This window comes from Panthera uncia, unplaced genomic scaffold (assembly GCF_023721935.1).
Source record: "Panthera uncia isolate 11264 unplaced genomic scaffold, Puncia_PCG_1.0 HiC_scaffold_1756, whole genome shotgun sequence".
NCBI lineage: Eukaryota > Metazoa > Chordata > Mammalia > Carnivora > Felidae > Panthera > Panthera uncia.
The window spans coordinates 1-27648 of record NW_026058422.1 but is presented as its reverse complement, the minus strand read 5'-3'; the positions used below and the strand labels follow the sequence as shown (position 1 = coordinate 27648).

General features: G+C 37.6%; 1 protein-coding gene across 1 annotated transcript; it reads left to right on the top strand.

Moving 5' to 3' along the window:
• The first annotated feature begins 854 nt into the window (after positions 1-854).
• On the top strand, positions 855-27642 carry LOC125917359 (major facilitator superfamily domain-containing protein 8-like). The gene is made up of 4 exons (XM_049623581.1): positions 855-1531; positions 15337-15428; positions 20909-20952; positions 27188-27642. Exons 1-4 carry the CDS (start codon positions 1467-1469, stop codon positions 27482-27484), a joined length of 498 nt encoding a protein of 165 aa, XP_049479538.1. The 5' UTR covers positions 855-1466; the 3' UTR covers positions 27485-27642.
• The last annotated feature ends 6 nt before the right edge of the window (positions 27643-27648 follow it).

Sequence of the window (27648 nt, the reverse complement as noted above, 5' to 3'; positions counted from 1 at the left end):
CATAGGAATCTGGTAAGTTTTTGTGAGCTGTTAGACAAATTTGCAAGACTGAATCCAAGCACAAAGAGTCAAGTCTGGATTCAGAAAATAATTCTGAACTAATAGAAATCACATTTCAAGTCTAGCTGTTCATGTGCCTGACAGGATAAACACAAGAAGGTCACAAAAAAGACAAAGGTTAGAACTGATGGCATTTACCACACAACATATAACTAATATAGGGCCTGGCATAGGGTAACTGCTTATAAATATTGGTTGAAAGAATCGAATTGAATCCCAATTCTGCCACTTTTACACCAAGTGACTCTGAGTAAGTTATCAACTTGTCTGAACCTTAGTTCTCTGTGAAATATAAATGTGTCTGTTTTATCTATCTCATAGGACAGTTGTTATCAAATGAAATCACATGAGAATGTATTGGCACTAACAAAACAATAATTATGACATATAATGACTACTGGTACTAATTAGTTCAGAAGCCTACTTGTAAGATGCTAATATGTAAGTACAAGGAAAGAGAGCATCAAAATCTACTGGGGAAAAAACCCCATATTTTCGAAAAATGTCATCTTTATTATGAAAGGAGCTGGTCACCGCTAAACTGGTGCTGTGCCTTTTCTAACCCGTAGGTTACAGCGGCAGGGTCTGCTGAGTGGCATCGTGCTTGACTGAATCCCCCAGTCGGCGCAGGCAGCAGTAAGATGCCGATTTGAGGGTCCCCACCTTCAGAACCACCATCCAGGCCCAAACAAGGCACTACCGGTAAGATGCCTTTGTAGTTAGCGGAGCGAGAAAACAACAGCACCGAGACAATTCCACCCTCCATAGGGGTAAAGGGACCGCCTGCCAGCCTAACTCACCCGGGTCGGCCAGAGCGCGCCCCCGCGTCTCCGGCCAAGCCCTGCGCCCCCAGTCCCTGCCTCCTGGCACGTACGCAGTGCTGAAGGCTGGGGGAGTGCGGCCTGGACCGGCTACTTACCCAATGGCCGTTCTTAGGGCGCCTGCTGTCCAGCTGGCCGAGCCTCCCGGCACTGTCCTTCCGGGGCTCCCAGGACTTGCCTTCGGTCGGAGCCCCAACTGCAGCGACTGCAACCTCTCCAGGCACGTAGGAGCAAGGGGGCGCAGAAAGCGAAGCCTACAGAGAGGGACGAGCCCGGGGCGGGGTAGCCGTTTAGTCACGCCCTTAACCCCTCCCCCGCTGTTCCCCACGAAGTCCTGGGAGGCAACGAGGTACCGATGGACGTAAGAAAGCTAGGACACAGGGCCCCGCCCCTGACCTCTTCCCGCCCTGCCGGGTCCAGACTACGCCGTGACTCCGTCACTGACCTCGGGGCGCTCCACCCACTTCTAGTTGGTGGGCGCGCACGCGCACTTGCCGGCTTCTTTTGACAGCTTTGGCCAAGTGAGAAGGGAGGGGAGCAGGAGGTGTCGCGAGAGTAGGCCTCCGCCTCGTAGGCGGTGTAACTATGGCGAGTCCGGGGATCGACACCGAGCAGGAGCCGCTCTTAGGCGACCGCACACCCGGAAGCAGGTGAGCGGATGTTGGGAGAAAGCCCCCTCATCTTCCTGCGCTATTGGGACTGGCCTCTTTCCTGGCGTCAGCCTTACGGAACCGAAAGATGGGTCTCAGGGCGGCGGGAGGCTGCGGCAGGTCGGGTGAGACAGGCAGATGTGCTCCTGCGCCTGAGAAAAGAGGTCCGCGGTGAGCCAGAGGGTTCTGGTGAAGGTGTCAGAGAAACTCAAACTGCTTTCATTCCAACAGTGTTGCAGCCTTTAAGTGTCTACATTCTGCATTCCTCTACAGAACTCATCACTTTACACGTCTCCCAGAAGTTCCGAAATGAGGGTTTTAATCGATGCTTGAAGATACCTCTCTTAGGTCGCCCTTTATTATTTCCAGTTATTTTAATCCTAGTTTATGGACAGCAATTTAGAATTGTTACAGTTTGTCTCTTACTCCGCAATTAAGAATCTATTTTTGTTTTTAAGAAAATGGAATTAAGTATCATTATGTTTGAAGCCTAATTTATCAAGTAATTTAATGCACAGTTAAGCTGTCAACCACCATGTTAATTTTTGCTCATTTGTCTCTAAAGCACCAAACTTTTATTTTAACCACTTTGTTTGAAACTCTGGACAGTGTATCTCTCTGGTCCCCAGTTTACTAAACGGAATATAGGCATTGCAGATTACCTATATTTTAAATTGAGATCAATACAATTATTATCAATGTTGAAATGTGTCATAATAGAGTGATGTCCTCAGGGCCTATTGAGACATTTTGGACTATTTGCTTCTATATTAGTTTTTTTCTTCTACACTACTTTCTTACACTTCCTTACCAATTTATTCTGCACTTGCTACACTTTTAATGTTTTCTGTTTACTTTTTAGTTTTTCTGCCTATTCTGTTGGTGGCTGACTATTCCCCATAATGTTTTTATTATCTTTTGACAACTTTTGTTTTTGTTTCTGTCAGCAACCTCTCTTCTCCCAACTTTATTTTCAGACTTCTAGTTTGCTGCTATTTTGAAAACCATATCTAAGCTTAATAGAACTATGTGTAGTTAGAATATGGAAGCTATGACTAGGGCTAACGATCTGTCTTATTAGTCAAATGCACGTGTTTCAGTGCATAGATTGCCAAATTTGGATTTCTCAAACTTCTGCTTCTTCCAGGTTCTTGGCTATCTTCCAGATAGATTCAGGATCTTTGAGTTAATGGTTAGATGTGGTCTTGCTATACATTCTGTCACTGTGTCCAAATTGCTTTTAAAAAAGGACTTACTTTTGGCTTTGATTACGTCCTTGTGATTGAGGCTCATTAAGGTGCATCTAAATTCAGATGTTCTGTCCATAAACAGTACTTGACTGAGATCCTAGATTTAGCATTTTAAAAATAAGATATTTTGAGAATAATTCAATAAGTATACCATCTTTAAAAATACAGTTGGATTCTCTAGTAAAGTGAACAAATATGTAATGGACAAGCGGTATTCACTTTGAGTAAATTGTAGGAACTTCAGCCTAGTTCACCACCAACTTTTCCTCACTAGGAAGGTTAGTTTTAGTTTATTGGTCTGATGAGTCCTGGGTGGTCTCCACTGACTCTGTCTACAATGTTTGAGAGAACAGAGGTTGGCAAATTTTTTCTGTAAAGGTCCTGATGGTAAATATTTTAGGCTTTGCAGAACAAGAGGCAAAATCAAAGGTACGGGTACTTAGATAACAAGAAAGAAAACAAATTCTCACAAAAAATTTGATAATGAAATTTATAATAAATGAGTAAAATCTTTTTGTAATACAAATCAATGAGGAATAGATTTCAGGGGTGGCATTTTGCTTAACAGAGTTAAAAGTTAATGTTTTCTTTAAAAAAATTTTTTTCTAATGTTTATTTTTGAGAGAAAGAGAGACAGCGTGTGAGTGGGGGAGGGCAGAGAGAGAGGGAAACACAGAATCCAAAGCAGACTCCAAGCTCTGAGCTGTCAGCACAGAACCTGATGCGGGGCTCGAACTCATGAACTGTGAGATCATGACCTGAAATGAAATTGCACGCTTAACCGACTAAGCCACCCAGGCGCCCCAAAAGTTAATGTTTTCTATTAAGTTGATCACAAGTACTCACAAATATGTTCAAATAGTAACAACTATTCTTAGTTCACTGGTGATCTAGAAACAGGTGATAGGCTGGGTTTGGATTGAGGACTATAGTTTGCTGATCCCTTTCCGACAATATCCTAAAATGTTACAAGTGCTTAAAATTTTTCTTTGCAACTCCAGCGTAATTTCTGTAATACAAATATTGCTATGACTTCTGGTCTTGTAGAGCATATCCTTATAGAACATTCTCAATTTATTTCTGTCTTCTAAATTCTGTACGGTAACACCATTACACTATTCTGTCAGTGAGCACACACTTCTTTCTCTTATCTTCTTTGGATATAGGTTCTTTTTTGCTCTTCAGTAGTTCACAGATGCTCTCTCTAATAAATGTGTAATTTTATTTTCCCCCCAGTAAATCTAGAATCATTTTTTGAAAATAAAGAACTGCTATTTATCCAAGGCTCCTTGTATTAAATAATGATCTATTGAACCTAAATTTGGCACTTTATTTCTGTTAACTTTTATCTAACTTATTTTGGTGACCAATTCACTCCAGCATATCATGAATTCTTTCTAGTTTTTAAGTTACAGGCTTGATACACATATTATCATTTGATGTATTATAGTTTGAAATGAAAATGTTGAGCGGGACAAAACTCTAACATTATAATTTCACTTAAAGGAGAATCTCAAACGGAGAACTAATATCAGATGACAGCAGTAATAGTCGAAAGGAATCAAAAAGTTAAATTGCCTTGGAAGTGCAGCATTCATTCTTATGCCTTTGAAATACAAGACAGAAACCTTAGAAACTCAGTCTTAGCCATGTGACATGGTTGAATCATCAAAATTAACAAAATACAGTAAAAATTGAAACTTCATTGAAGAACAGCTATACTCCAATGTTCTTACTCTCTCTAACAAAGTAGAAAGATATACTTCTTCACTAAAATTATACTTTTTGAATTAAAAAGAAGGAAAAAGTAAATTTCTTTATTTTGAAAAATTTCAAATCCATAGAAAAATTGAAAAAGCGGTACAATGAACACCTGTATACCCTGTGACTAACCATTAGCCTTGTTCACACTCCTCAAATCTCTATACACATACAGCTCTCTTTTGCCAAACTACTGAAAAGTAGGTTGCAGATATCATGACACTTTTATCCCAAGTATTTCAGTGTGTAGCCTGCATCTTCTCAAAATATAAACATTCTTTTATACAACTGCATCACTGTTATCATAGGTAAAAATATAATACTAATGCAGAATATCATGCAATATACAGTCTAAACTGAAGAATATTCATTTGTTCCAAAACTGTACTTTATAGCTATTGTTTTTTTTTTAATAGGATCCAACTAATGGTCATGCATTGTTATAGGTTTTTTATACTCTCTCAACCTATAAACTGTTCCCTGATCTTTTCTCTCTATTCTTCCCAACATTGAATCCTTTAACAAGTCTAGGTCAGTGTTCTGTAGAACATCTCACATTCTGGATGTTTGGCCTGTTTCTTCTTCTTTTTTTTAAATCTTTATTTTATTTATTTTTTTTTCAATATATGAAATTTATTGTCAAATTGGTTTCCATACAACACCCAGTGCTCATCCCAACAGGTGCCCTCCTCAATACCCATCACCCACCCTCCCCAAATCTTTATTTTAAATAGGTTTCATGCCCAACTTGGGGCTTGAACCACTGACCCTGAGATCAAAGTCCCATGCTCCACTGACTGAGCCAGCCAGGTGCCCTTGGACTGTTTCTTCTTTTTTTTCTTAATAGGAATGTTTCATTTTTTCTATAATTTATTTATTTATTATAATTTACATCCAAGTTAGTTAGCACATGGTGCTACAATGATTTCAGGAGTAGATTCCTTAAGCCCCTTACCCACTGAACCCATCCCCCCTCCCACAACCCTTCCAGCAACCCTTTGTTTTCTGTATTTAAGAGTCTCTTATGTTTTGTCCCCCTCTCTGTTTTTATGTTATTTTTGCTTCCCTTCCCTTATGTTCATCTGTTTTATATCTTAAAGTCATCATATGAGTTGAGTCTTATGATATTTATCTTTCTCCGGCTAATTTCACTTAGTATAATACCCTTTAGTTCCATACACATTGCTGCAAATGGCAAGATTTAATTCTTTTTGGTTGCCGAGTAATACTCCATTGTATATATATACCACATCTTCTTTATCTACTCATTCATTGATGGACATTTGGGCTCTTTCCATACTTTGGCTATTGTTGATAGTGCTGCTGTAAACATTGGGGTGCATGTGTCCCTTCGAAACAGCACACCTGTATGCTGTGGATAAATACCTGGTAGTGCAATTGCTGTGTCGTAGGGTAGTTCTATTTTTAATTTTTTGAAGAACCTCCATACTGTTTTCCAGAGTGGTTGCACCAGTTTGCATTCCCACCAGCAGTGCAAAAGAGATCATCTCTCTCTGCATCCTCACCAACATCTGTTGTTGCCTGGAGTTGTAGCCATTCTGACAGGTGTGAGGTGGTATCTTATTGTGGTTTTGATTTGTATTTCCCTGATGATGAGTGATGTTGAGCATCTTTTTGTGTGTCAGTTGGCCATCTGGATGTCTTCTTTGGAGAAGTGTCTATTCATGCCTTTTGCCCATTTCTTCACCTGATTATTTGTTTTGGGGGTGTTGATTTGAGAAGTTCTTTATAGATTTTGGATACTAACCCTTTATCTGATATGTCATTTGCAAATATCTTCTTCCATTCTGTCAGTTGCCTTTTAGTTTAGTTGATTGTTTCCTTCGATGTGCAGAAGCTTTTTACTTTGATGAGGTCCCAGTAATTCATTTTTGCTTTTGTTTCCCTTGCCTCTGGACACGTGTTAGATAAGAAGTTGCTGTAGCCGAGGTCAAAGAGGTTTTTGCCTGCTTTCTCGCCTAGGATTTTGATGACTTCCTGTCTTATGTTTAGGTCTTTCATCCATTTTGACTTTATTTTTGTGTAGGGTGTAAGAAAGTGGTCCAGGTTCCTTTTTCTGCATGTCGCTGTCCAGTTTTCCCAGCACCACTTGCTGAAGAGACTGTCTTTATTCCATTGAATATTCTTTCCTGCTTTGTCAAGGATTAGTTGGCCATACGTTTGTGGGTCCATTTCTGGGTTCTCTATTCTGTTCCATTGATTTGAGTGTCTGTTCTTATGCCAGTACCATACTGTCTTGATGATTACAGCTTCATAATACATCTTGAAGTCTGGGATGGTGATGCCTCCAGCTTTGGTTTTCTTTTTCAAGATTGCTTTGGCTATTCGGGGTCTTTTCTGGTTCCATACAGATTTTAGGATTGTTTGTTCTAGCTCTGTGAAGAATGCTGGTGTTTATAGGTATTGCCTTAAATATGTAGATTGCTTTGGGTAGTATTGACGTAACAGTATTTGTTCTTCCTATCCAGAAGCATGGAATATTTTTCCATTTTTTTGTGTCTTCTTCAGTTTCTTTCATAAGCTTTCTGTAGTTTTCAGTGTATAAATTTTTTTTTTACCTCTTTGGTTAGATTTATTCCTAGGTATTTATGGTTTTTGGTGCAGTTGTAAATGGGATCAGTTCCTTGATTTCTCTTTCTGTTGCTTCATTATTGGTGTATAGGAATGCAACCAATTTCTGTATATTGATTTTGTATCCTGCTACTTTGCTGAATTCATGGATCAGTTCTAGTAGTTTTTTGGTGGAGTCTTTTGGACTTTCCATTTAGAGTAACATGTCATCTGTGAAGAGAGAAAATTTGACCTCCTGCTGGCCAATTTGGATGCCTTTTATTTCTTTGTATTGTCTGATTGCTGAGGCTAAGACTTCCAATACTATGTTGAATAACAGTGGTGAGAGTGGACCTCCCTGTCTTGCTCCTGACCTAAGGGGAAATGCTTTCAATTTTTCCCCATTGAGGATGATATTAGCGTTGGGTCTTTTGTATATGGCTTTTATGACCTCAAGGTATGATCCTTCTATCCCTACTTTCCTGAGGGTTTTTATCAAGAATGATGCTGTTTTTTTGTCAAATGCTTTCTCTGCATCTGTTCAGAGGATCATGTGATTATTGCCCTTTCTTTTATTGATGTGATGTTTCACATTAATTGTTTTGTGGATATTGAACCAGCCCTGCATGACAGGTAGAAATCTTACCCGGTCATGGTGAATAGTTTTTGTAATGTATTGTTGGATCTGGTTGGCTAGTATCTTGTTGCAGATTTTTGCATCCGTGTTCATCAGGGAAATTGGTCTATGTTCTCCTTTTTAGTGGGGTCTTTGTCTGGTTTTGGAATCAAGTAATGCTGGCTTCATAGAAAGAGTTTGGATGTTTTCCTTCCATTTCTATTTTTTGGAACAACTTCAAGAGAATAGGTGTTAACTCTTCTTTAAATGTTGGTAGAATTCCCCTGAAAAGCCATCTGGCCCCAGACTCTTGTTTTTTGGGAGATTTTTGATTAGTAATTCGATTTCTTTACTGGTTATGGGTCTGTTCAAGTTTTCTATTTCTTCCTATTTCAGTTTTAGTAATTTATGTTTCTAGGAATTTGTCCATTTCTTCCAGATTGCCAATTTTATTGGCGTATAATTGCTTATAATATTCTCTTATTATTGTTTTTATTTCTGCTGTGTTGGTTGTGATCTCTCCTCTTTCATTCTTGATTTTATTTATTTGGGTCCTTTCCTTTTTCTTTTTGATCAAATTGGGTGAGGGTTTGTCAATTTTTTAATTCTTTGAAATAACCATCTGTTCTACTGTTTTCTTGGTTTTGAAATTATTGATTTCTGCTCTGATCCTTATTATTTCCTATCTTCTGCTGGTGTTGGGTTTTATTTGCTGTTCTTTTTCCAGCTCTTTAAGGTGTAGGGTTAAGTTGTCTACCTGTGACCTTTCTTCCTTCTTTGGAAAGGCCTGGATTGCCATATACTTCCCTCTTATGACCGCCTTTGCTGTGTCCCAGAGGTTTTGGGTTGTGGTGTTATCATTTTCATTCACTTCTATGTACTTTCTAATTTCCTCTTTAACTTCTTTTATTTATTTAAAAAAAATTTTTTTTAACGTTTATTTATTTTTGGGACAGAGACAGAGCATGAACGGGAGAGGGTCAAAGAGAGAGAAGGAGACACAGAATCTGAAACAGGCTCCAGGCTCTGAGCCCTCAGCATAGAGCCCGGTGTGGGGTTCGAACTCACGGACCTTGAGATCATGACCTGAGCTGAAGTCGGACGCTCAACCGACTGAGCCACCTAGGTGCCCCAATTTCCTCTTTAACTTCTTCGTTAGCCCATTCATTCTTTAGTATGATGGTGTTTAGTCTCCAAGTATTCGTTATCTTTCCACATTTTTTCTTGTGGTTGATTTCGAGTTTCATAGAGTTGTCTGAAAATATGCACAGTATGATCTTGATCTTTTTGTACTTGTTGAGGGCTGATTTGTGTCCCAGTATGTGATCTATTCTTTAGAACATTCCATGTGCACTGGAGAAGAATGTGTATTCTGCTGCTTTAGGATGAAATGTTCTGAATATATCTGTTAAGTCCATCTGGTCCAGTGTGTCATTCAAAGCCATTGTTTCCTTGTTGATATTTTGATTGGATGATCTGTCCATTGCTGTGAGTGGGGTGTTGAAATCTCCTACTATTCTGGTAGTACTATCAATGAGTTTCTTTACGTTTGTGATTAATTGATTTATATATTTTGGTGCTTCACATTTGGAGCATAAATGTTTACAATTGTTAGATTTTCTTGGTGGATAGACCCCTTAATTATGATATAATACCTTTCTTCATCTCTTGTTACAGTCTTTATTTTAAAATCTGGATTGTCTGACATAAGTATGGCTACTCTGGCTTTCTTTTGGTGACCACTAGCATGATAGATGGTTCTCCATCCCCTTACTTTCAATCCTTAGGTGTCTTTAGGTCTAAATTGGGTCTCTTGTAAACAGCATATAGATGGATCTTGTTTTCTTATCCATTCTGTTACCCTGTGTCTTTTGATTGGAGCATTTAGTCCATTGACATTTACAGTGAGTACTGAAAGATAAAAATTTATTGCCATTATGTTGCCTGTAGATTTGGAGTTTCTGGTGGTGTTTTCCAGTCCTTTCTAGTCTTTGTTGCTTTTGGTCTTTTTTTTTTTTTCCCCATCTTTTCTCCCTTCAGAGAGTCCCCCTTAAAATTTCTTGCAGAGATGGTTTATTGGTCACAAACTCCTTTAAGTTTTGTTTGTCTGGGAAACTTTTTATCTCTACTTCTATTTTGAATGACAGCCTTTCTGGATAAAGAATTCTTGGCTGCATATTTTTCCGATTCAGCACATCAAATATATCCTGCCATTCTTTTCTGGCCAAGTTTCTGTGGATAGGTCTGCTGCAAACCTGATCTGTCTTCCCTTGTAGGTTAAGGACTTTTTTCCCTTGCTGCTTTCATGATTCTTTCCTTGCCTGAGTATTTTGTGAATTTGACTATGATATGCCTTGTTCATGGTTGGTTTTTGTCAAAACTAATGGGAGTCCTCTGTGCTTCCTGGATTTTGATTTCTGTGTCTTTCCCCAGGTTAGGAACTTTTCCACTATGATTTGTTCACATAACTCTTCTACCCCTTTCTCTCTCTCTTCATCTGGGACCCCTATGATTCTGATGCTGTTCCTTTTTGATGAGTCACTGATTTCTCTAATTCTTAATCATGCTCTTTTGCCTTAGTCTCCTTCTTTTTTTCTGCGTCATTGTTCTCCATAAATTTGTCCTCTGTATTGCTGATTTGCTGCTCTCCCTCATTCCATTCTTGCTGCTGTGGCATCCATTGGAGATTGCAGCTCAATTATAGCACTTTTTATTTCATCCTGACTAGCTTTTATCTATGCAGAAAGGGATTCTAATCTGTAACTCCAGCTAGTATTCTAATTATCGTGATTCTAAATTCTGGTTCAGACATCTTGCTTGTATCTGTGTTGATTAAGTCCCTGGCTGTCATTTCTCCCTGTTCTTTCTTTTGGGGTAAATTCCTTCATTTCATCATTTTGAAGGAAGAAAAAGAATTAATAAGGTAAAAAAATTAAAATTAAAAAATTAAAAGCAACACACAAAAATCAAATAAAGGTTGCTAGATCCTAGGTGTGTTCTGGTCTTGTTGCTAAAATGAGCTTGATAGATCAGAGAAAAAAGGGAAAGATAAGAAAAGAAAAAAAAAGGAAAATGTTTGAAAATTTGAAAAAATGAATACAATGAAAGAATAAAATGAAATGATGGAAGTAAAAAATAGAATTTGAAAAATTTACAAAAAAGGGGCGCCTGGGTGGCTCAGTCGGTTAGGTGGCCAACTTCGGCTCAGGTCATGATCTCGCGGTCTGTGGGTTCGAGCCCCGCGTGGGGCTCTGTGCTGACAGCTCAGAGCCCGGAGCCTGTTTCAGATTCTGTGTCTCCCTCTCTCTCTCTGACCCTCCCCCATTCATGCTCTGTCTCTCTCTGTCTCAAAAATAAATAAACGTTAAAAAAAAAATTTAAAAAAAAAAGAAAAATTTACAAAAAAGTAAAAAAATATATAGAAAAAAATTAAAAATATTTTTGATAGAAATGGAGAATAAAAATAAATTTTTTCTCTTTATATATTCAAGAATAAGAAAAGAAAGGAAAAAAAGTTGAATAGTTGGTTCAGCAAACAGACTGAAGTACGATTGAAATTACATCGGTTTCCCCTAGAAGTCAAACTATGAAGCATTTTATAGTCCATAAACTAAGCAGGTGGAGAGACTTGTGTTGTTTCTGGAGAGTGAGGTTGGTCCAGTTGGGCAGGGCTTGGTGTATCAGCTCCGTTCTCTATTAGATGCCGCTGCTTAGTTTACTGGGGTGGATTGCTGTGGCACATGTAGGCGTGAATGTGCTTGTGTGGGAGGTGTGAAAATGGCATCACCCATCTACCCAGCATCTAGTATCAGAACTCTGTGCTCTCCCCAACCAGCAATTGCACACCCCTCCTTTTTCTCCAGCTTCCATCCACTCCCCCGCTTTTACACTGTCCGTGACCAAGCCACCAGGTTGCCTGGTGGCACCTCCCTCCTATGTTTTATCTCAGATGTGGGTGTGTTTCCCAACCCCTCACTTCTGAGGGACTGTGGCTTTGACCAGCTCAGACCTTCTTGGGAAGGGTCTCACTGAGCAATGGCTGGGTGCTGGCCCTACCCCAGGAACGTTCCGGAGACCATGCTGCTGCTGATGCCCAAGGACTGCGTCTGGGTTCCAGCCCACCCCAGAAAAAGTTCACGTGGTCATGTAGCAGCAGCATTTCAGGGATTATGGAAAATCACACACATCTGGCACCAGGCTTACCCCTTAACATCCTTGTTCCAGCACCAGCCAATGTGGTTGTTGTCCGGGGTCCACTGGACCTTTGCCTGTGGGGAGGCTGCACAGCCTCTACCAAATGTCCTCCCAGCAAGGGAACTGCCTCTCCCTGTGTGACCTGAGGACCCTGAGGACCTCACCCACTGCTCCTGGGGATTCACCCTTCCTACCAGTGCACCACCACGTATCAAGCTGCAGAGCTTCAGACTCTGGACTCCCCCCGTTTATAGTCTTAATAGAATTTAAATCTTCTCTTTGCTCCTTTCTCCCTTTTTGTTCAGCCCCTTGCATACTTTCTTTTCTCTCCAGCTGCTTTCGGGCAGGGGGGATGCTTTCTGTACTCTCCCCATCTCCGTCCTCTCTCCACAAGCAAAACCAGCTCTGTGCCCTCCACGACTTTCTCCTCCAATTCACCTCTCTGTGTTGAGGACCTGCTGAATTATCTGGTTCAGGTTGTGCAGATTGTTGTGTGAATCCTCAAATCAGTTTTCTAGGTGTGCAGAATGGTTTAGTGTTGATCTGGCTGTATTTCAGGACAAGGGATGCAAAAAAACTTCCATGCTGTTCCACCATCTTGGTCCCTCCCCTGGCCTGTTTTTTTTTTTTTTTTTTTTAAATAGGTCCTCGTCAAACATTCCTGGCATGGACATCCCACGGGTTATGTTGAGAATATGTCAATATATTAATGTTAGAAGACATCAAATGCTAGGCCATCCCACTATTGGGGATGCCAAGCTTGACCACTTGGTTAAGGGAGTGACTGCTGGGGTGCCTGGGTGGTTCAGTCAGTTAAATGTCCAACTTCGGCTCAGGTCATGATCTCGTGGTTCATGAGTTCGAACCCCACATTGGGCTCTATGCTGACAGCTTGGAGCCTGCATCAAATTCTGTGCCTCCCTGTCTTCTCCTCCCCCACTTGCATCTGTGTGTGTGTGTGTGTGTGTGTGTGTGTGTGTGTCCCTCTCTCTAAAAATAAAAACAAAAAGAGGGTGAGTGGTATAAAACTTAATTTCCATTTTGTAATTGGAAAGTAGATAGTGAGGTGATACTTTGAGGCCCTGTGACTATCCTGTCCTCACCAACCTTTCAACCAGTTGTTTTTGTATCCATGAATGACCCTTGCTTTCATCCATTATTACATGGAAACTAGGTATTAAATAGTGATTTTATAATTCTGTCATTCTTTCAATATTTAATAGCTGTCATTAAAAAAAGGAAGTTTTGACTGAGCTCCAAATCAAGTTGAAGTCTCTCAAATAAACAATTTTATTACATTTTTTTCACAATCAAATTATTTACTTCTCTGGTTTCCTAACTTAGATAAGATCTGAGCAAAACAGTTATTTGACATTTTCAGGCTTATTTTTTTTTTAACGTTTATTTATTTTTGAAGGAGAGAGAGACAGAGTGTGAGTGAGGGAGGGACAGAGAGAGAGGGAGACACAGAATCTGAAGCAGGCTGCAGGCTCCAAGTTGTCAGCACAGAGCCTGACATGGGGCTCAAACTCACAAACCGCGAGATCATGACCTGAGCCAAAGTCGGACGTTTAACCGACTGAGCCACCCAGGCGCCCCCAGGCTTATTTTAATGATAGTCCTTATTTATGATGGTCAGTTTCATTTTTGATCTCCAGGAAATAATAATGGGTTCATTAAAAGTGTAATACCCCGTGCTGGAAGTAATACCAGAATACAGTGCTGTGGGATTGAATGGTGCATACCTTTTCCTGCTATGTAATCATCTGCATTATGTATTCCAAATTCCAAAATACTGATTTCCAAATACAGATGGTCCCCAACTTATAATGGTTTAACTTAAGATTTTTCAATGATACATTGGTGCGAAAGTGATCACTTTTGGTAGAAACCATGTTTCACGTTTTGAATCTTGATCTTTTCTTGGGGTAGGAATGGTAGAATATTCTTGCAGTGCGAGATAGTGGCAGCGAGCCTCAGCTCCCAATCAGTCATGTGATCACCAGAGTAGCCAATCTATACACTTCCAACCATTGTACCCATACAAACATTGCATTTCTCATTTTTAGTACAGTATTTTATAAATTACATGAGATATTCAATACTTTGTAATGAAATACATTTTGTGTTAGGTGATTTTGCCCAACCATAGGCTAATGTTAGTGTTCTGAGCCTGTTTAAGGTAGAATGAGGTATTAAGCTCTGATATTTGGTAGGTTAGATGTATTAAATGCATTTTTAACTTAATCTTTTCCAACTTGCAATAGGTTTGTTGGAAGGTAACCCAACTGTAAGTCAAGGAAGATCTTTATAGGCCTTTGGGATTCTGCTATTTTTCAAGTATGCTACATTATGGTGAAAGGTCTATTTTTAGGGAATGGCATATTCATATATATTGTATCAATAACTAACATACCTGGCACATAGTAGATCTAATTAATATTATCTTTCTTCTTCATTCACTCTCTACCACTCCCAGTCACAACACATCTGAAAAAAAAAGTTTCTTTTTTGAAGACTAAGTTGACAACTCTAAGGTCTATTTTAGAAAATTTCTTTTAAACATAAGAAGGCATTTTGCCTGTTGTGTTTATCTTAATTATTTGAAAACATATTGTTCATATTAAGGTAAATTTGTTAACTCATTCTATATGTGTATGTAAAAATGTAATGATACATGTATCCCCTAGATCCTTGAAGTAGTGTGTGTGCTTAATATATTGCCCTTACTCCAGGTCACAGGCTTATATGAGAGATCAACCCAGTCTAGAGGGACCTTGGACTCTTCTTTAGTCAACTAACAGACTTGTCTGGTAACTCATGTTGGAGCAAAGGCAAGTGTTCTAGAGGTCCCAGGACTAGGAATGTCTTAGGTCACATTAAACTTTTCTGGTGTCATTTCTATATTAATTTTGCTGAAAGTACCCTGCCAAAATAGCTTCCTACAGCAAAGTCAATTTACTGTCCTCAAGTAGAACATGTCATAATGATGACAGTAATCATTTTTTTAAAATATGTAATAGTTGTATATCCCATCAGTGTGAGATCTAATTGTAGCTAGTTTATTTGATTTATTTTGATAGACTTTATTTTGTCAGTTTGACAAATTCCAACACTCAATTTGTAGTAAGTCAATGATATCAAAATAATTGGTTGACAAAATGTTATGCCTTTTTAAGCTACCTCATGTCTCCCAAGTTTCTATGTGTAATAAAGCACAAGTATAATCCATGGAAATTCACAGAAATATTGCTTATTCATAGATAATTAGTACAGCAAATATCAATATTAATAAATTATAGCTTTGTCATAGCATTTTTATTACTTTAGGGGAGAGAAAATAAAATTGTGCCACAGAAAGATTTGCACATAATGAGATAACATTAAACTACTTTTTTCTTCTTTACACCTAGAGAATGGGATATTATAGAAACTGAAGAGCATTATAAGAGCCGATGGATATCTATTAGGATTCTGTATCTTACTATGTTTTTCAGCAGTGTAGGTAAGTATTAGAAATTATATAGAATTTAAAAATTTCAGATAAAGTATCTTATTTTAATGTCACTTCATTTTTTTAATTATTTTGTATTTTAGTAAAAATCACATAAAATTTCCCATCTTACCCATTTCTAAGATCAGAAGTGTTACATATATCTACATGGTTAAATAACCAATCTTCAGAATGTTTTCATCTTGCAGAACTAAAACTCTTTACCCATTAAACAACTCCTCATTTCCCCCTCCTCCCAGGCCCTGGAAACCACCATACTTTCTGTTTCTTTGAATTTGATGATTCTAGATATTTCATATAAGTGAAATCATACAGTATTTTTCTTTTTGCAAATGGTTGATTTTATTTAGCATAATATTCTCAAGGTTCATCCATGTTATAGTATGAGTCAGAATTTCCTTTCTTTTGAAGACTAAATAATAGTCTATTGTATATATGGTGGGGAGGCAAATCTTTTCCTCTACTTTCTTAGGTTCTGTAGCTGGTACCTTCAAAATAAAGCAATGGAAGACAGATCAACAAGAAAAAAAGCTTATACATTTATTTGATGTTAGTTATTTTTACATTATACAGACCTATACACTATACATTATAGAAAAGTGAAAACTCCAAAGAAATGGTTAGAGCTGGGGGATTATATACTATTTTAACAAAGGGCAGCGATTGTAAAGAAATGACTAAGGAAAGGAGTTCGGGCTTTCTCCAGGAACCCCCTACTGTCCTAATGTATGCCTTACTAGAGGAAAAACAACCTTAGCTTGACAATTCCTAGGCCTCTGTTGTATTATGAATCTTCTTTAACATATGAAAATCCCTTTAGGAACTTCCTCTTGGCTTTATCTTCCCCAACTCCATGATATATAAAAGGTCACCTTTATAACACAGCCCTTTCTGCCCATGGGTCCTGTCCCTGTGCTTTAATAAAATTACCTTTTTTGCACCAAAGACATCTCAAGAATTGTTTCTTGGATGTCAGCTTCGAACCCCCACCATTCAAAAACCCCATCAAAGCCACTAACTTACAGTGCAGAGCCTGCTTGGGATTCTCTCTCCTCTCTGCCCCTCTCCTGCTTGTGTGCTCTCTCTCTTCCTGTCTCAAAATAAATAAATAAACATTAATAATAAAAAAAAAAGAAGTAGAATTGCTGAATCACATAACAATTCTATTTATAAGTTTTTGAGGAACTGCTATACTGTTTTCCATAGCTGCTATACTATTTGTACATTCCTACCAACAGGCAGGGTTCAAATTTTTCCACATCCTTACCAACTTTTATGTTTATTTAATATTAGTCATTCTAATGGGCATGAAGTAGTCTCTCATGGTTTTTTTGGCTTGTATTTCCCTAATGATTAGTAATGTTGGGAATATTTTCATATGCATATTGGCCATTTGTATATCTTTGGGGAAATATCTATTAAAGTCCTTTGCCCACTTTTTTTTATTAATTTTTTTTAATGTTTATTTATTTTTGAAACAGAGAGAGAGAGAGCATGAACAGGGGAGGGTCAGAGAGAGAGGGAGACACAGAATCCAAAGCAGGCTCCAGGCTCTGAGCTGTCAGCACAGAGCCTGACGCGGGGCTTGAACTCACGGACCATGAGATCATGACCTGAGTCGAAGTCGGACGCTTAACTGACTGAGCCACCCAGGCGCGCCACCTTTGCCCACTTTTTAATTAGGTTTTTGTTGTTCAGTTGTAGAAGTTCTTTATGTACTCTGGATATTAACTCCTTATCAGATAAATGATTTGTGAATATTTTCTACCATTCTCGGACTCTTCTTTCTACTCTACTGATTGTGTCTTTTGATTCACAATAGTTTTTAATTTTGATGTAGTCCAATGTATCTGTTTTTTTTTTCTTTTGCTGCCTGTGAACTCATTTAATTTTTTTTAAGTTTATTTATTTATTTTGAGAGAGAGTGAGTAGGGGAGGGGCAGAGAGAGAGAGGGAGAGAGGGAATCCCAAGCAGGCTCCACACTGTCAGCACAGAGCCTGAAGCAGGGCTCGATCCCATGAGCCTCGACATCATGACCTGGGCCAAAATCAAGAGTCAGATGCTTAACTGACTAACCCACCACATTGACACAAATTGTAAAGCAAGAATCTTAATCTGTATACCTTGATGTATTTTAATCTATTAACATTATTTCTGAAAATATAGTTACTAAAAAGTAAAACTTCATGAGGAAATTTTAATGTTAAGAACTGTACTTATGTTAAAATGATAAAGAATGAATATATATAGGAGTTATCAATACTGTGACAATTTTTAAAAAAGTGTTTTAAAGAATCCATTCTTTTTCCAAGCTTAGATCCTTTAAGTCTATAGGCACAGATTTTACAGGTGGTATCTTTTCCCTGACACAGATTTACTGAAGGCCATTTTACTAAATTTTTAGAACTACTTTTCTTTATCTTTTCTATTTACCCCAGTCACTCTCTCACACTGAGTAAAAATATATTTTAAATAAAGCTAAAATGAAAGAAAAGTACAAAATAAAGGATATTTTCAACAATTCTTTGTAATGCAATTTCATTTTGGACTGTGTATCTATTAGGGTGCCTTCTACAAATATCAGGGGAAAAATGTTGATTCAAATTGGCTTAAACGGTAATTTATTTTTTCTTGTAAGATACCCATAGTAGGACAATTCCAGGTGAAGTTCACTGAGGTTTTGGTTCTGTTTCCCACTATATATTTTGGTTTTCTCCTCTTCTATGCACTGACTTCACTATAGCAAGGTTGCAGCAGCAGCCCAAGGTGTCACATCCATTCATGATAATTTTTATTGATCAAAAGGGACTTTTTTTTTTAAACTTGCACAGAGATAAGGAGTCCTTTCTTAGAGGTCCTGAAGTAGGCTTCCCTTCCCTTTTCACTGGTCAGAACTGGACCCTGTCAATTTCTAAGCCCATCATCAACTAGGATAGTGGGATTATCCTGATTGAATTCTTTAGACTAACTGGATTTACCCTCTGGAATTTGGGTTGGAGACAGTTTCTCTTAAAGTCTGTGGCTTTGTGGAGGAATGATGGATACCTGAATAAAAATGGGATTCTATCAGGAAGGAGGATTCTACCTACACAATGAGTGTTGTTTCGATAGCAACCTCTGCAATAGCTTTTAATTTTTTTCATTTAACTTCCATGGGCAGCTGGGTGGCTCAGTCAGTTGGGCATCCAACTCTGGCTCAGGTCACAATCTCAAAGTTAGTAGGTTCGAGCCCTTTTTCTGTCTCTGTGCTGACAGCTTGGAGCCCAGAGCCTGCTTCATATTCTGTGTCTTCCCCTCTCTCTGCCCCTCCCCCGCTTGCATGCGCGCACTCTCTCTCTAAAAAATAAATATTAAAAAGTTAAAATAAAATAAAATAAAATACTTCTAATTTATGGGGCACCTGGGTGGCTCAGTTGGTTAAGTGTCTGACTTTGGCTCAGATCATGATCCCACAGTTTCTGAGTTTGAGCCTCTCATCAGGTTCTCTGCTGTCAGCACAGAGCCCACTTCAGATTCTCTGTCCCCCTCTCTCTCTACCATCCCCCACTTTTGCACACACTCTCTCAAAAATAAACATTTAAAAAATAAAGTACTTCTAATTTATTTAATAACAACAGAATATTATTCAGCTGTAAAAAAGAATGAAATCTTGCCATTTGCAGCAACATGGATGGAGCCAGAGTGTATAATGTTAGGCCAAATAAGTTAGTCAGGGGAAGACAGATACTATATGATTTTGCTATATGATACTTGCTCAATTCAAGTATGTAGAATTTAAGAAACAAAATAAATGAGCAAAGGAAAAAAAAAAGAGATAGACAAACCAAGAAATAGACTGTTTAATGTTTATTTATTTTTGAGAGAGAGAGAGAGGGAGACACAGAATCCCAAGCAGCCTCCAGGCTCTGTCTGAGCTGTTAGCACAGACCAATGCAGGACTCAAACCCACAAACTGGGAGGTCATGACCTGAGCAAAAGTCTGTTGCTTAACCGCTTAACCACCTCAGCCACTCAGGCACCCTGACTCTTAACTATAGAGAACAAACTGATGGTTATCAGAGGGGAGGGGGAGGTAGGAGAATGGGTGAAATAGGTGATTGGGGATTAAGGAGTGCACTTGTCATGATGAGCACTGGGTAATATATAGAAGTGTTGAATCACTGTATTGTATACCTGAAACTAATGTAGCACTGTAATGTTAACTATACAGGAATTGAAATAAAATAAAATATAATAAATAAAATGAAATACTTTTAATTTTTAGTACTCCATTATCTAAAATTAAATAATTTCCATTTTAATGGCAAAAAAGAATTATTTTAACTTTAGATTTTAATTAACATGTTAAACATTTTACCTGTTTTTAAGTTTCTTGATTGTGAAATTGAGCCTTGATTTCAAATATTAGTTTACTCTTTCAGTCTGCTTTTCATCAAAGTCAATGTCAATTCAAAATACACTAAAATTAAACTAATAATTAAACTATTTTTAATATAAGCTTTCTAAAAAGAATGAAGTACTGATACTGGTACAACATGGATGAAGCTTGAAAGCATTATGCTAAGAAAGATGCCAGACACAAAAGACCACATGTTGCCTGATTCTATTCATATGAAAATCTATAGAGACAGGTAGATTAGTAGTTGCTTCAGGCTGGTGAGCATTAGGATGGAAAGCAGCAGAATAGTAGCTAAAACGTCCAGAGTTTCTTTGTGATGTGACTAAAATGTTCTAAAATGGACTGTGGTGATGTTGCACATATCTTTGATTATACTAAAACCCACTAACCTGAGTGCTTGAAATGGGTAGATTGTATAGTATGTGAAGTATATCTTAATAAAAGTGTTTTTTTTTTTTAATGGCCTTTATAGAATTTTGATTGAATATGCCTAACATTTAAAATTGACAGATAGGATTGGAGTTTATCATTACAGCTCTTAAGCAATAAAGGGTAGCAGAGATAATGAGTTTTCTTTTAAGGTATAGCCATCTTGAAGCCTCATGGTTCTTTATAGCCAATTCCTCCTGTATATGATCATTTTCCTTTTCCTAGACTTCCCTACTGTCGATTATCTCTGCCAAACAACACACATTAGAAGTCTACCACTTCCTCTTTAACAGAGTAGCTTTTCGTCCACTCAGTTCTGCTTGTAAGAACTTAACAAAGCTTTCAGTAATTTATTTCTGTTTACAGTAAAGACATGTGAATAAGGAGAAACAGGTCCTCTGCTTTTATTACCCCAATTATGACCAGGGACATAATCATAATTACATATGATTTTCAAGTCTTTAATATTTATTTCCCTTCTAATAAATACAATTCCATTGCTTAATAAGTTAAACATTTTGGGGAATAAATTTGTAAATTGAGAATGATATTTTAAAGCCCATGTTATAGTTTAAAAAATTGTATCTATAAATAGTAATGACATCATTTTAAGTATAAATAACAGGGTTTGCTTCTTTACAGGATTTTCTATTGTGATAATGTCAATATGGCCATATCTCCAAAAGGTTTGTACACTTCAATCTATTATTCTCTTAAGTAGCTATAGTAGTAGTAACTCTTACATAGTTAAGAGTTTTCTTGACAGTCTCTTTGGTAGTCTATTGATTTAATCTTTACTAGCATGACTTGAGATAATAATTCTTCCAGAGAGGCTTATAAGTAAGGTGATCCAGTGCTTCATTGTGCAAACCAGAACACTCTTGAAGTGAAGGGAGCACTATACCAGGAAAACAGAATTATACCTGGATAGTCCTAGACAAATGTAGATGTATGCTCACCTACTTATTAGCCGCTTTCATATCCCACCAATGCCCTCTCCCTGATAAAAAGGAAACTAAATTACTTATAGTCTGAATTCCTGAATGGTACAAATGACATTTCTATGGAATACTTTTGTGCTTTCCCGTAGGGTTTTCTGGTTGACATTGTGAAAAGAATAGATAATACATGTATTTCGATGCTGTGGTTACTAGATGGGGAGGAGGGCCTAACAAGAAGATGCAAGTTTAGTAGGTACCCTGGCATCAGTTAATCATCAAGTCCTGCCAACTCTTTAAAAAAAAATTATTTGGGGCGCCTGGGTGGCGCAGTCGGTTAAGCGTCCGACTTCAGCCAGGTCACGATCTCGTGGTCCGTGAGTTCGAGCCCCGCGTCAGGCTCTGGGCTGATGGCTCGGAGCCTGGAGCCTGTTTCCGATTCTGTGTCTCCCTCTCTCTCTGCCCCTCCCCCGTTCATGCTCTGTCTCTCTCTGTCCCAAAAATAAATAAAAAAAAAACGTTGAAAAAAAAATAAAAAAAAATTATTTGACATATAACATAATATAAATATATGTCAATTCTATTTTAAATCTCCAGGAATGAATTTACTAAAAATCAGTATATAAGTTGCAGACGTTATCTATAACAATATTTCAGTTAAGGTTCTTTTTTTTTTTTTTTTTTATTTTTTTTTTCAACGTTTTTTATTTATTTTTGGGACAGAGAGAGACAGAGCATGAATGGGGGAGGGGCAGAGAGAGGGAGACACAGAATCGGAAACAGGCTGCAGGCTCCGAGCCATCAGTTCAGAGCCTGACGCGGGGCTCGAACTCACGGACCGCGAGATCGTGACCTGGCTGAAGTCGGACGCTTAACCGACTGCGCCACCCAGGCGCCCCTCAGTTAAGGTTCTTAATGGAGTTCTCTGTACTCTCCAACCTCCTATTCACTCCTGAACCTGCTACAGTCTGATTCACTCCTCTGCTACCATGAAACTGCTCTTATTAAGGTCTCCAATGATTTGATTCCTGACCAAATAGATACTTTTCGGTCCTTTGCGTGACATTTGGGTAGTATTTGACATTGTCGACCTCTCCCTGCTTCTGAAAACCCTCTCTTAGCTTCCGTACATTACTCTGTCCTGGCTTGGCTCTTTAAATATTTGTTATTAAATTCTTTTCTGAGTTTTCTTTACCAACTTGTTCCTTGTATGTTGGTTTTCCCCAGAGATTGGGCTGTGTGTGTGTGTGTGTGTGTGTGTGTGTGTATGTGTGTGTTGTAGACTAAATCCTAAGCTTTGGCCCATATTAGATCTATAGCCAACAATTTATTAGACGTATCTACTTGAATTAATCTAGGTTCCTGGGGCCTTTATAAATTTTTCTGCATTTTTTTCTGAGATGCTGTCCCTCCCTTCATCTTTCCTTTCCTCTGTCCTTCCCTTCCACCCTTCTTCCCTATTATCTTTATCCCTATTATCTATTATCCCTATTATTAAAAATAATGTGCCTGTGATACAAGAAGCTTATTGACATTTTATACTTAATTTTAGATTTTTTAGTTTTTATGAATTTTTAACTTTTTGAAAATGCTAACTTTTAAAATATATGATATTATAAAAGGAATAAGGACAAAAATACAAATTTCATTTTTTTTACTGAGTTGGTGCCATATTCACATTGCTATTTTGAAAATAAATAAAAATTTATATGACATGAAATTATTAGCCATGATGTTAAAAATTCTTTCCTTACTGGCAGAATGATTAGAATTATAGCGGAAAATTTAACAATTCTAGAGCAATATTTTCTTTGCCAAAAATATATTTCCATGTATCAAAACTCTTTATTTCTATGATCCCTGTATCTAGTCTGTTTAACCTCAAAATTACCAAAAGAAAGGTATTTACAATAATTAGGTCTACTCAGCACAGTATGTTGAATTTTGAAAAGGTACACTCCTTTCTCCAGATATTTGAAAGATCTTCAAGGGTAAATTTAGTGAGTACATGAACTTGTAACTAGTTCTTTGGCAATACAAATAAAACAATTTCAATAAAAAACCTTTCTCAGGTTATTTCATAATAATAGTGAAAGCTCACTATGTGCCAGGTACGGTACTAAACTTTTCACCTCTTGATATTCATAGCAACCCTATGAAATGATTATTATCTATCCTGTTTGACAGGTGAAGAAACTCACAGTCAGAAAGTTCGGTAGCTTGCTCAAGTCACTCAGCTGGAAGATGGCAGAGCCAAACCTATCTGAAACCAAAATCTGGCTCAACCACAGTGCTGTGTTACTTACTACCTTAAACTGTTTAATGCTTAATTTAAGGCTTCCATCTTTTTCAATAGCATGTTGAAAAATATTACTTACCTGAAAAGCCATCTGTGAGAAAGATAAAAAGCTAGAACACCCCCCCCACCCAAGAAAAAACTCAGAAAACAAAACAAAACAATAAATTATTTGTCTGAAAGGAATTTGGCACCAGTGTAAATCTCTGAAATGTGCTTCTTTCTGACCCTGGCTGATGGACAACCATCAGCCAAGTGATTCCTGAGGTTCTGTTGCCCAGAGGTGGGATAAATATCCAGGAAGATTCATATTCTTAAGATTAGATTTTGAATTGGAAGGATAGGTTATTTTATAGGGCTAGGGAGATAGTGGGAATACTAATGCATGAATTATAATAAAATATAATAATAGAACTGACATATTAGTAAAAACAAAATTCTAAGAAATACTAGTTTTTATATCCTATAGGTAATATTCATTTAGTGTATATATATGCTGACATTGCCCTAAGCACTATACATTGCTCAAATAATTCTTTTAACAACTCTGTGAAGTTATCCTTATTTGACAGATAAAAAATTGAAGCATGTGATTTTTTACCACCAGCTACTCAAATACCTGATAAGTAAAATCTGGAAACTTCACTATGATGAAACCTGATTTGGAAAAATTGTGTTAACTCATCTTTTGTATCCTTATTGCCTAGCACATTTTTTGTCACAGTAAAGGACTTGGTGACTGTTACTTGAATTAATAAGCAATCATCTATAAATAAAAGTTAAAAATGCTTGGAACGCCCATATTCATATCTTAGTTCCCATATCAAAGCATGAAGATTTCCAGAACTTTCACTTTGTCAATATCATTAACATGTTTATAAAGTAATGTTTGAAATTCAATACCATGTACTTTGGAGTGTATGGTTTGTTTTCTTTTTTCTTTTCTTTTTTTTTTTTCCTGAAATGACAGGGATGGGGGAGGGCTTTTGTGTTTCGTTTTTGTTTTTGTTTTGAGAAAATACAGTTCCAACTTTTACTGATGTGTGCCAAACCAAATAAGTTAATTATAGATGGTTACTATACAGTATACGTGAGTAAAGGTCTAAAAGTATGGGTGTGTGGGGGGGGGGGGGAGAATGAGAGAGAGAGAAAGAAGAGAGAGAGAGAGGTGCAGGCAGACAGACATGGGCTATTAGGGGGATGTTGCTAACCCAAACTAAAATTCTGGAAGACTTTAAAAATCAGTTATACCAGAGCTGAGTTTTGAAGGTCTGTAGGAGTTGGTTTCCTGAAAAAAAGGTAGGGGCCAGGGAGTAGGAGGTTGGGAAGGCATTGCTGGTAGAAGGGGACAGTAGAGAAATCAGTGCAAAGGCCTGGAGGCAAAGAATTTGACTCATTTTGGAAACTTAAGACAGTTCTGTGTGACTGGAAGTTAGAATTGGGGGAAGGGTACATGCAGAGAGATGAGGCTAGAGAAGAGACTGTGGCCAACTTGTGAGCTAGTTTTTCATAATAAACAGTTTAGATTTTATCCCAAAAATGGTATGATGGAGATCACCAGAGGTGGCCAGAGGACCAGAAATGAGATGCTGTTACTACTGTTAAAAAGAGAAACACACGAGTGCAGATAACAGTTTAATTACTGAAGTGACACCTGTTGTAGTGTAGAACCTGTATCTCCCAAACCCGTTTTACTTTCCTATTACAATTCTAGCAGAATTTTCTAACAGATTCCAATTTCCAGTCACCATAAAGAATAGTATCCAATTAAAATAAAAGTTTCCATTGGTCTCTGGCAAATATCATTAATATTGTTAGAGCTATCCCCGAGGGTCAGCTTCTGTCCCTGAAACACATACTTGACTATGATCAATTGATATCCTGAGAAGACACTTTCATTCTTTTGCTTTCAAACTACTACACATTTAACATTAAAATTGAGTTTTCACTGCTTTTTTGAAAATTAATTAAAAAATTTTTATGACATGAAGTTATTTTATATTTGTAATAGAGTGATCAAAGGAGCCAAAGGTAATATGGGTAGAAAATGAAAACCAGTGTGCCTAAATTAAGAGATTAAAAAAAAATTTTTTTTAATGTTTTATTTATTCTTGAGAGAAAGAGAGACAGAGCATGAGTGAGGGAGGGGCACAGCGAGAGAGGGACACAGAATCCAAAGCAGACTCCAGGCTCTGAGCTGTCAGCACAGAGCCCAATGTGGGGCTTGAACTCACAAACTGGGAGATCATGACCTGAGCCAAAGTCAGACACTTAACTGACTGAGCCACCCAGGTGCCCCAAATAAGAGATATTTTTAAGGCTAGAACTTTAATATTGTGTATCATTATATGTATTCACTCTTATTTCTCATCCCCCACAAGAAAATGTACCTAAACATTTTCATTTTAAACTATTTAAAAATATCTTTAGAAAAGGCCATGGTTGTCTTTAAGTTGTTCTAACACTTTATATATGTTTAATCTTATTTCCTAAAAATTTATTTACATTTTTTTAAATATTTATTTTTGAGAGAGCGAGCACAAGGGGTGGGGGGGCGCAAAGAGAGAGGGAGACACAGAATCCGAAGTAGGCTCCAGGCTCTGGGCTGTCAGCACAGAGCATGACGTGGGGGTCGAGCTCAGAGATTGTGAGATCATGACCTGAGCTGAAGTCGGAAGTTTAACTGACTGAGCCACCGAGGCACCCCTTATTTCTAAAAATTTAATGGTTCTTATGTTTCCAAATTACTATATAGCCTACCATATATATATATATTTTTTAAATCTGTTAATTTATTCCATAGTCCCTTTTGTAAGCTAAAATTTTCTGTTTTTTGAAAGAATTTCATTTTCTGAATTTAATCATTTGGTTCTCTCCTCAGCATCTATCATGACACATAAACCCTCGTTCAGTGGTAGAACCCTGAATCCTCCATGTTGAAAGGAAGAATTAATAATAGGTTTAATGGGAGAATTATCTTTCAGCTTTTGTGTTTCTATTCTCTTAAGCATTTGACTATTGTGCTCAGTTAAAAAAAATTAAAATGAGGCGCCTGGGTGGCTCAGTCGGTTAAGCCTCCAACTTCAGCCCAGGTCATGATCTCCTGGTTTGTGAGTTCGAGCCCACTTTGGGCTTTGTGCTGACACTCAGAGACTGCAGCCTGCTTCAGGTTCTGTGTCTCCTCCTCTGTCTGCCCCTCCCTTGCTCACGCTCTGTGTCTGTCTCTCAATAATAATAAATAAATGTTAAAAAAAAAAAGATTTATAGTGCTAATGGCTATTTAGCTTATGGAGTAACATAAGTCTAAATAATTGTATTTACTTTATAAGAATTAAAGAATGGCATTTTACTTTTGTGATGTTATTGTTTATACATATAATGTGATTATTTGTAACAAGATTTTTATGAACCAAATCATAAACCATATTCCCCTAATCATTCTAAAAGTTGAAGCTTCCCAAGTATTGTTTCTAGTGTATAGTGAATTGGTAGCATATTTAATTATACTGTAAGAAGTTTGAATACCTTACTATAAGTAATAGTGTTATAAAACTGATATGTTAGAATTATTGTTTTTATTTATTTAAATAGGAAATGTTATGTGGTCAGAAAAATGTGTTTAAGTCGTTTATTAAACTTTACTTTTCTTGGATAACAATTCTTAAAGCATTGTACTTTTTTCTGCAGATTGATCAGACAGCTGATGCAAGTTTTTTGGGCTGGGTTATTGCTTCATTTAGTCTTGGCCAAATGGTAGCTTCACCTGTATTTGGTTTGTGGTCTAATTATAGACCAAGAAAAGAACCTCTTATTGTCTCCATCTTCATTTCGGTCGTGGCTAACTGCCTCTATGCATATGTCCACGTTCCAGCTTCTCATAATAAATACTACATGTTGGTTGCTCGTGGATTGGTGGGATTTGGAGCAGGTAATATGTATGTATGTATGTATGTGTTTGGCTGTTCAGATTCACATTCACCCTGAATTCACCCTCTCTCATCTGGTATCACCTCGTCTCAATCTCATATCTCACAACTCAACATATAGATTTCTCATTGCAAATAGACAAATATCTTTCCTATGATTTTCGCCTTTGTTCATGATATTCCTGTTACCTATAGTTTCTCTATTCTGTTCCCATCATTCTT

Coding starts and splice junctions, on each gene's coding strand:
- LOC125917359 (XM_049623581.1), top strand. CDS start 1,467: ATGGCGAGTCCGGGGATCGACACCGAGCAGGAGCCGCTCTTAGGCGAC. Junction 15,429..20,908: donor TATGTTTTTCAGCAGTGTAG/GTAAGTATTAGA, acceptor GCTTCTTTACAG/GATTTTCTATTGTGATAATG. Junction 20,953..27,187: donor TATGGCCATATCTCCAAAAG/GTTTGTACACTT, acceptor TTTTTTCTGCAG/ATTGATCAGACAGCTGATGC.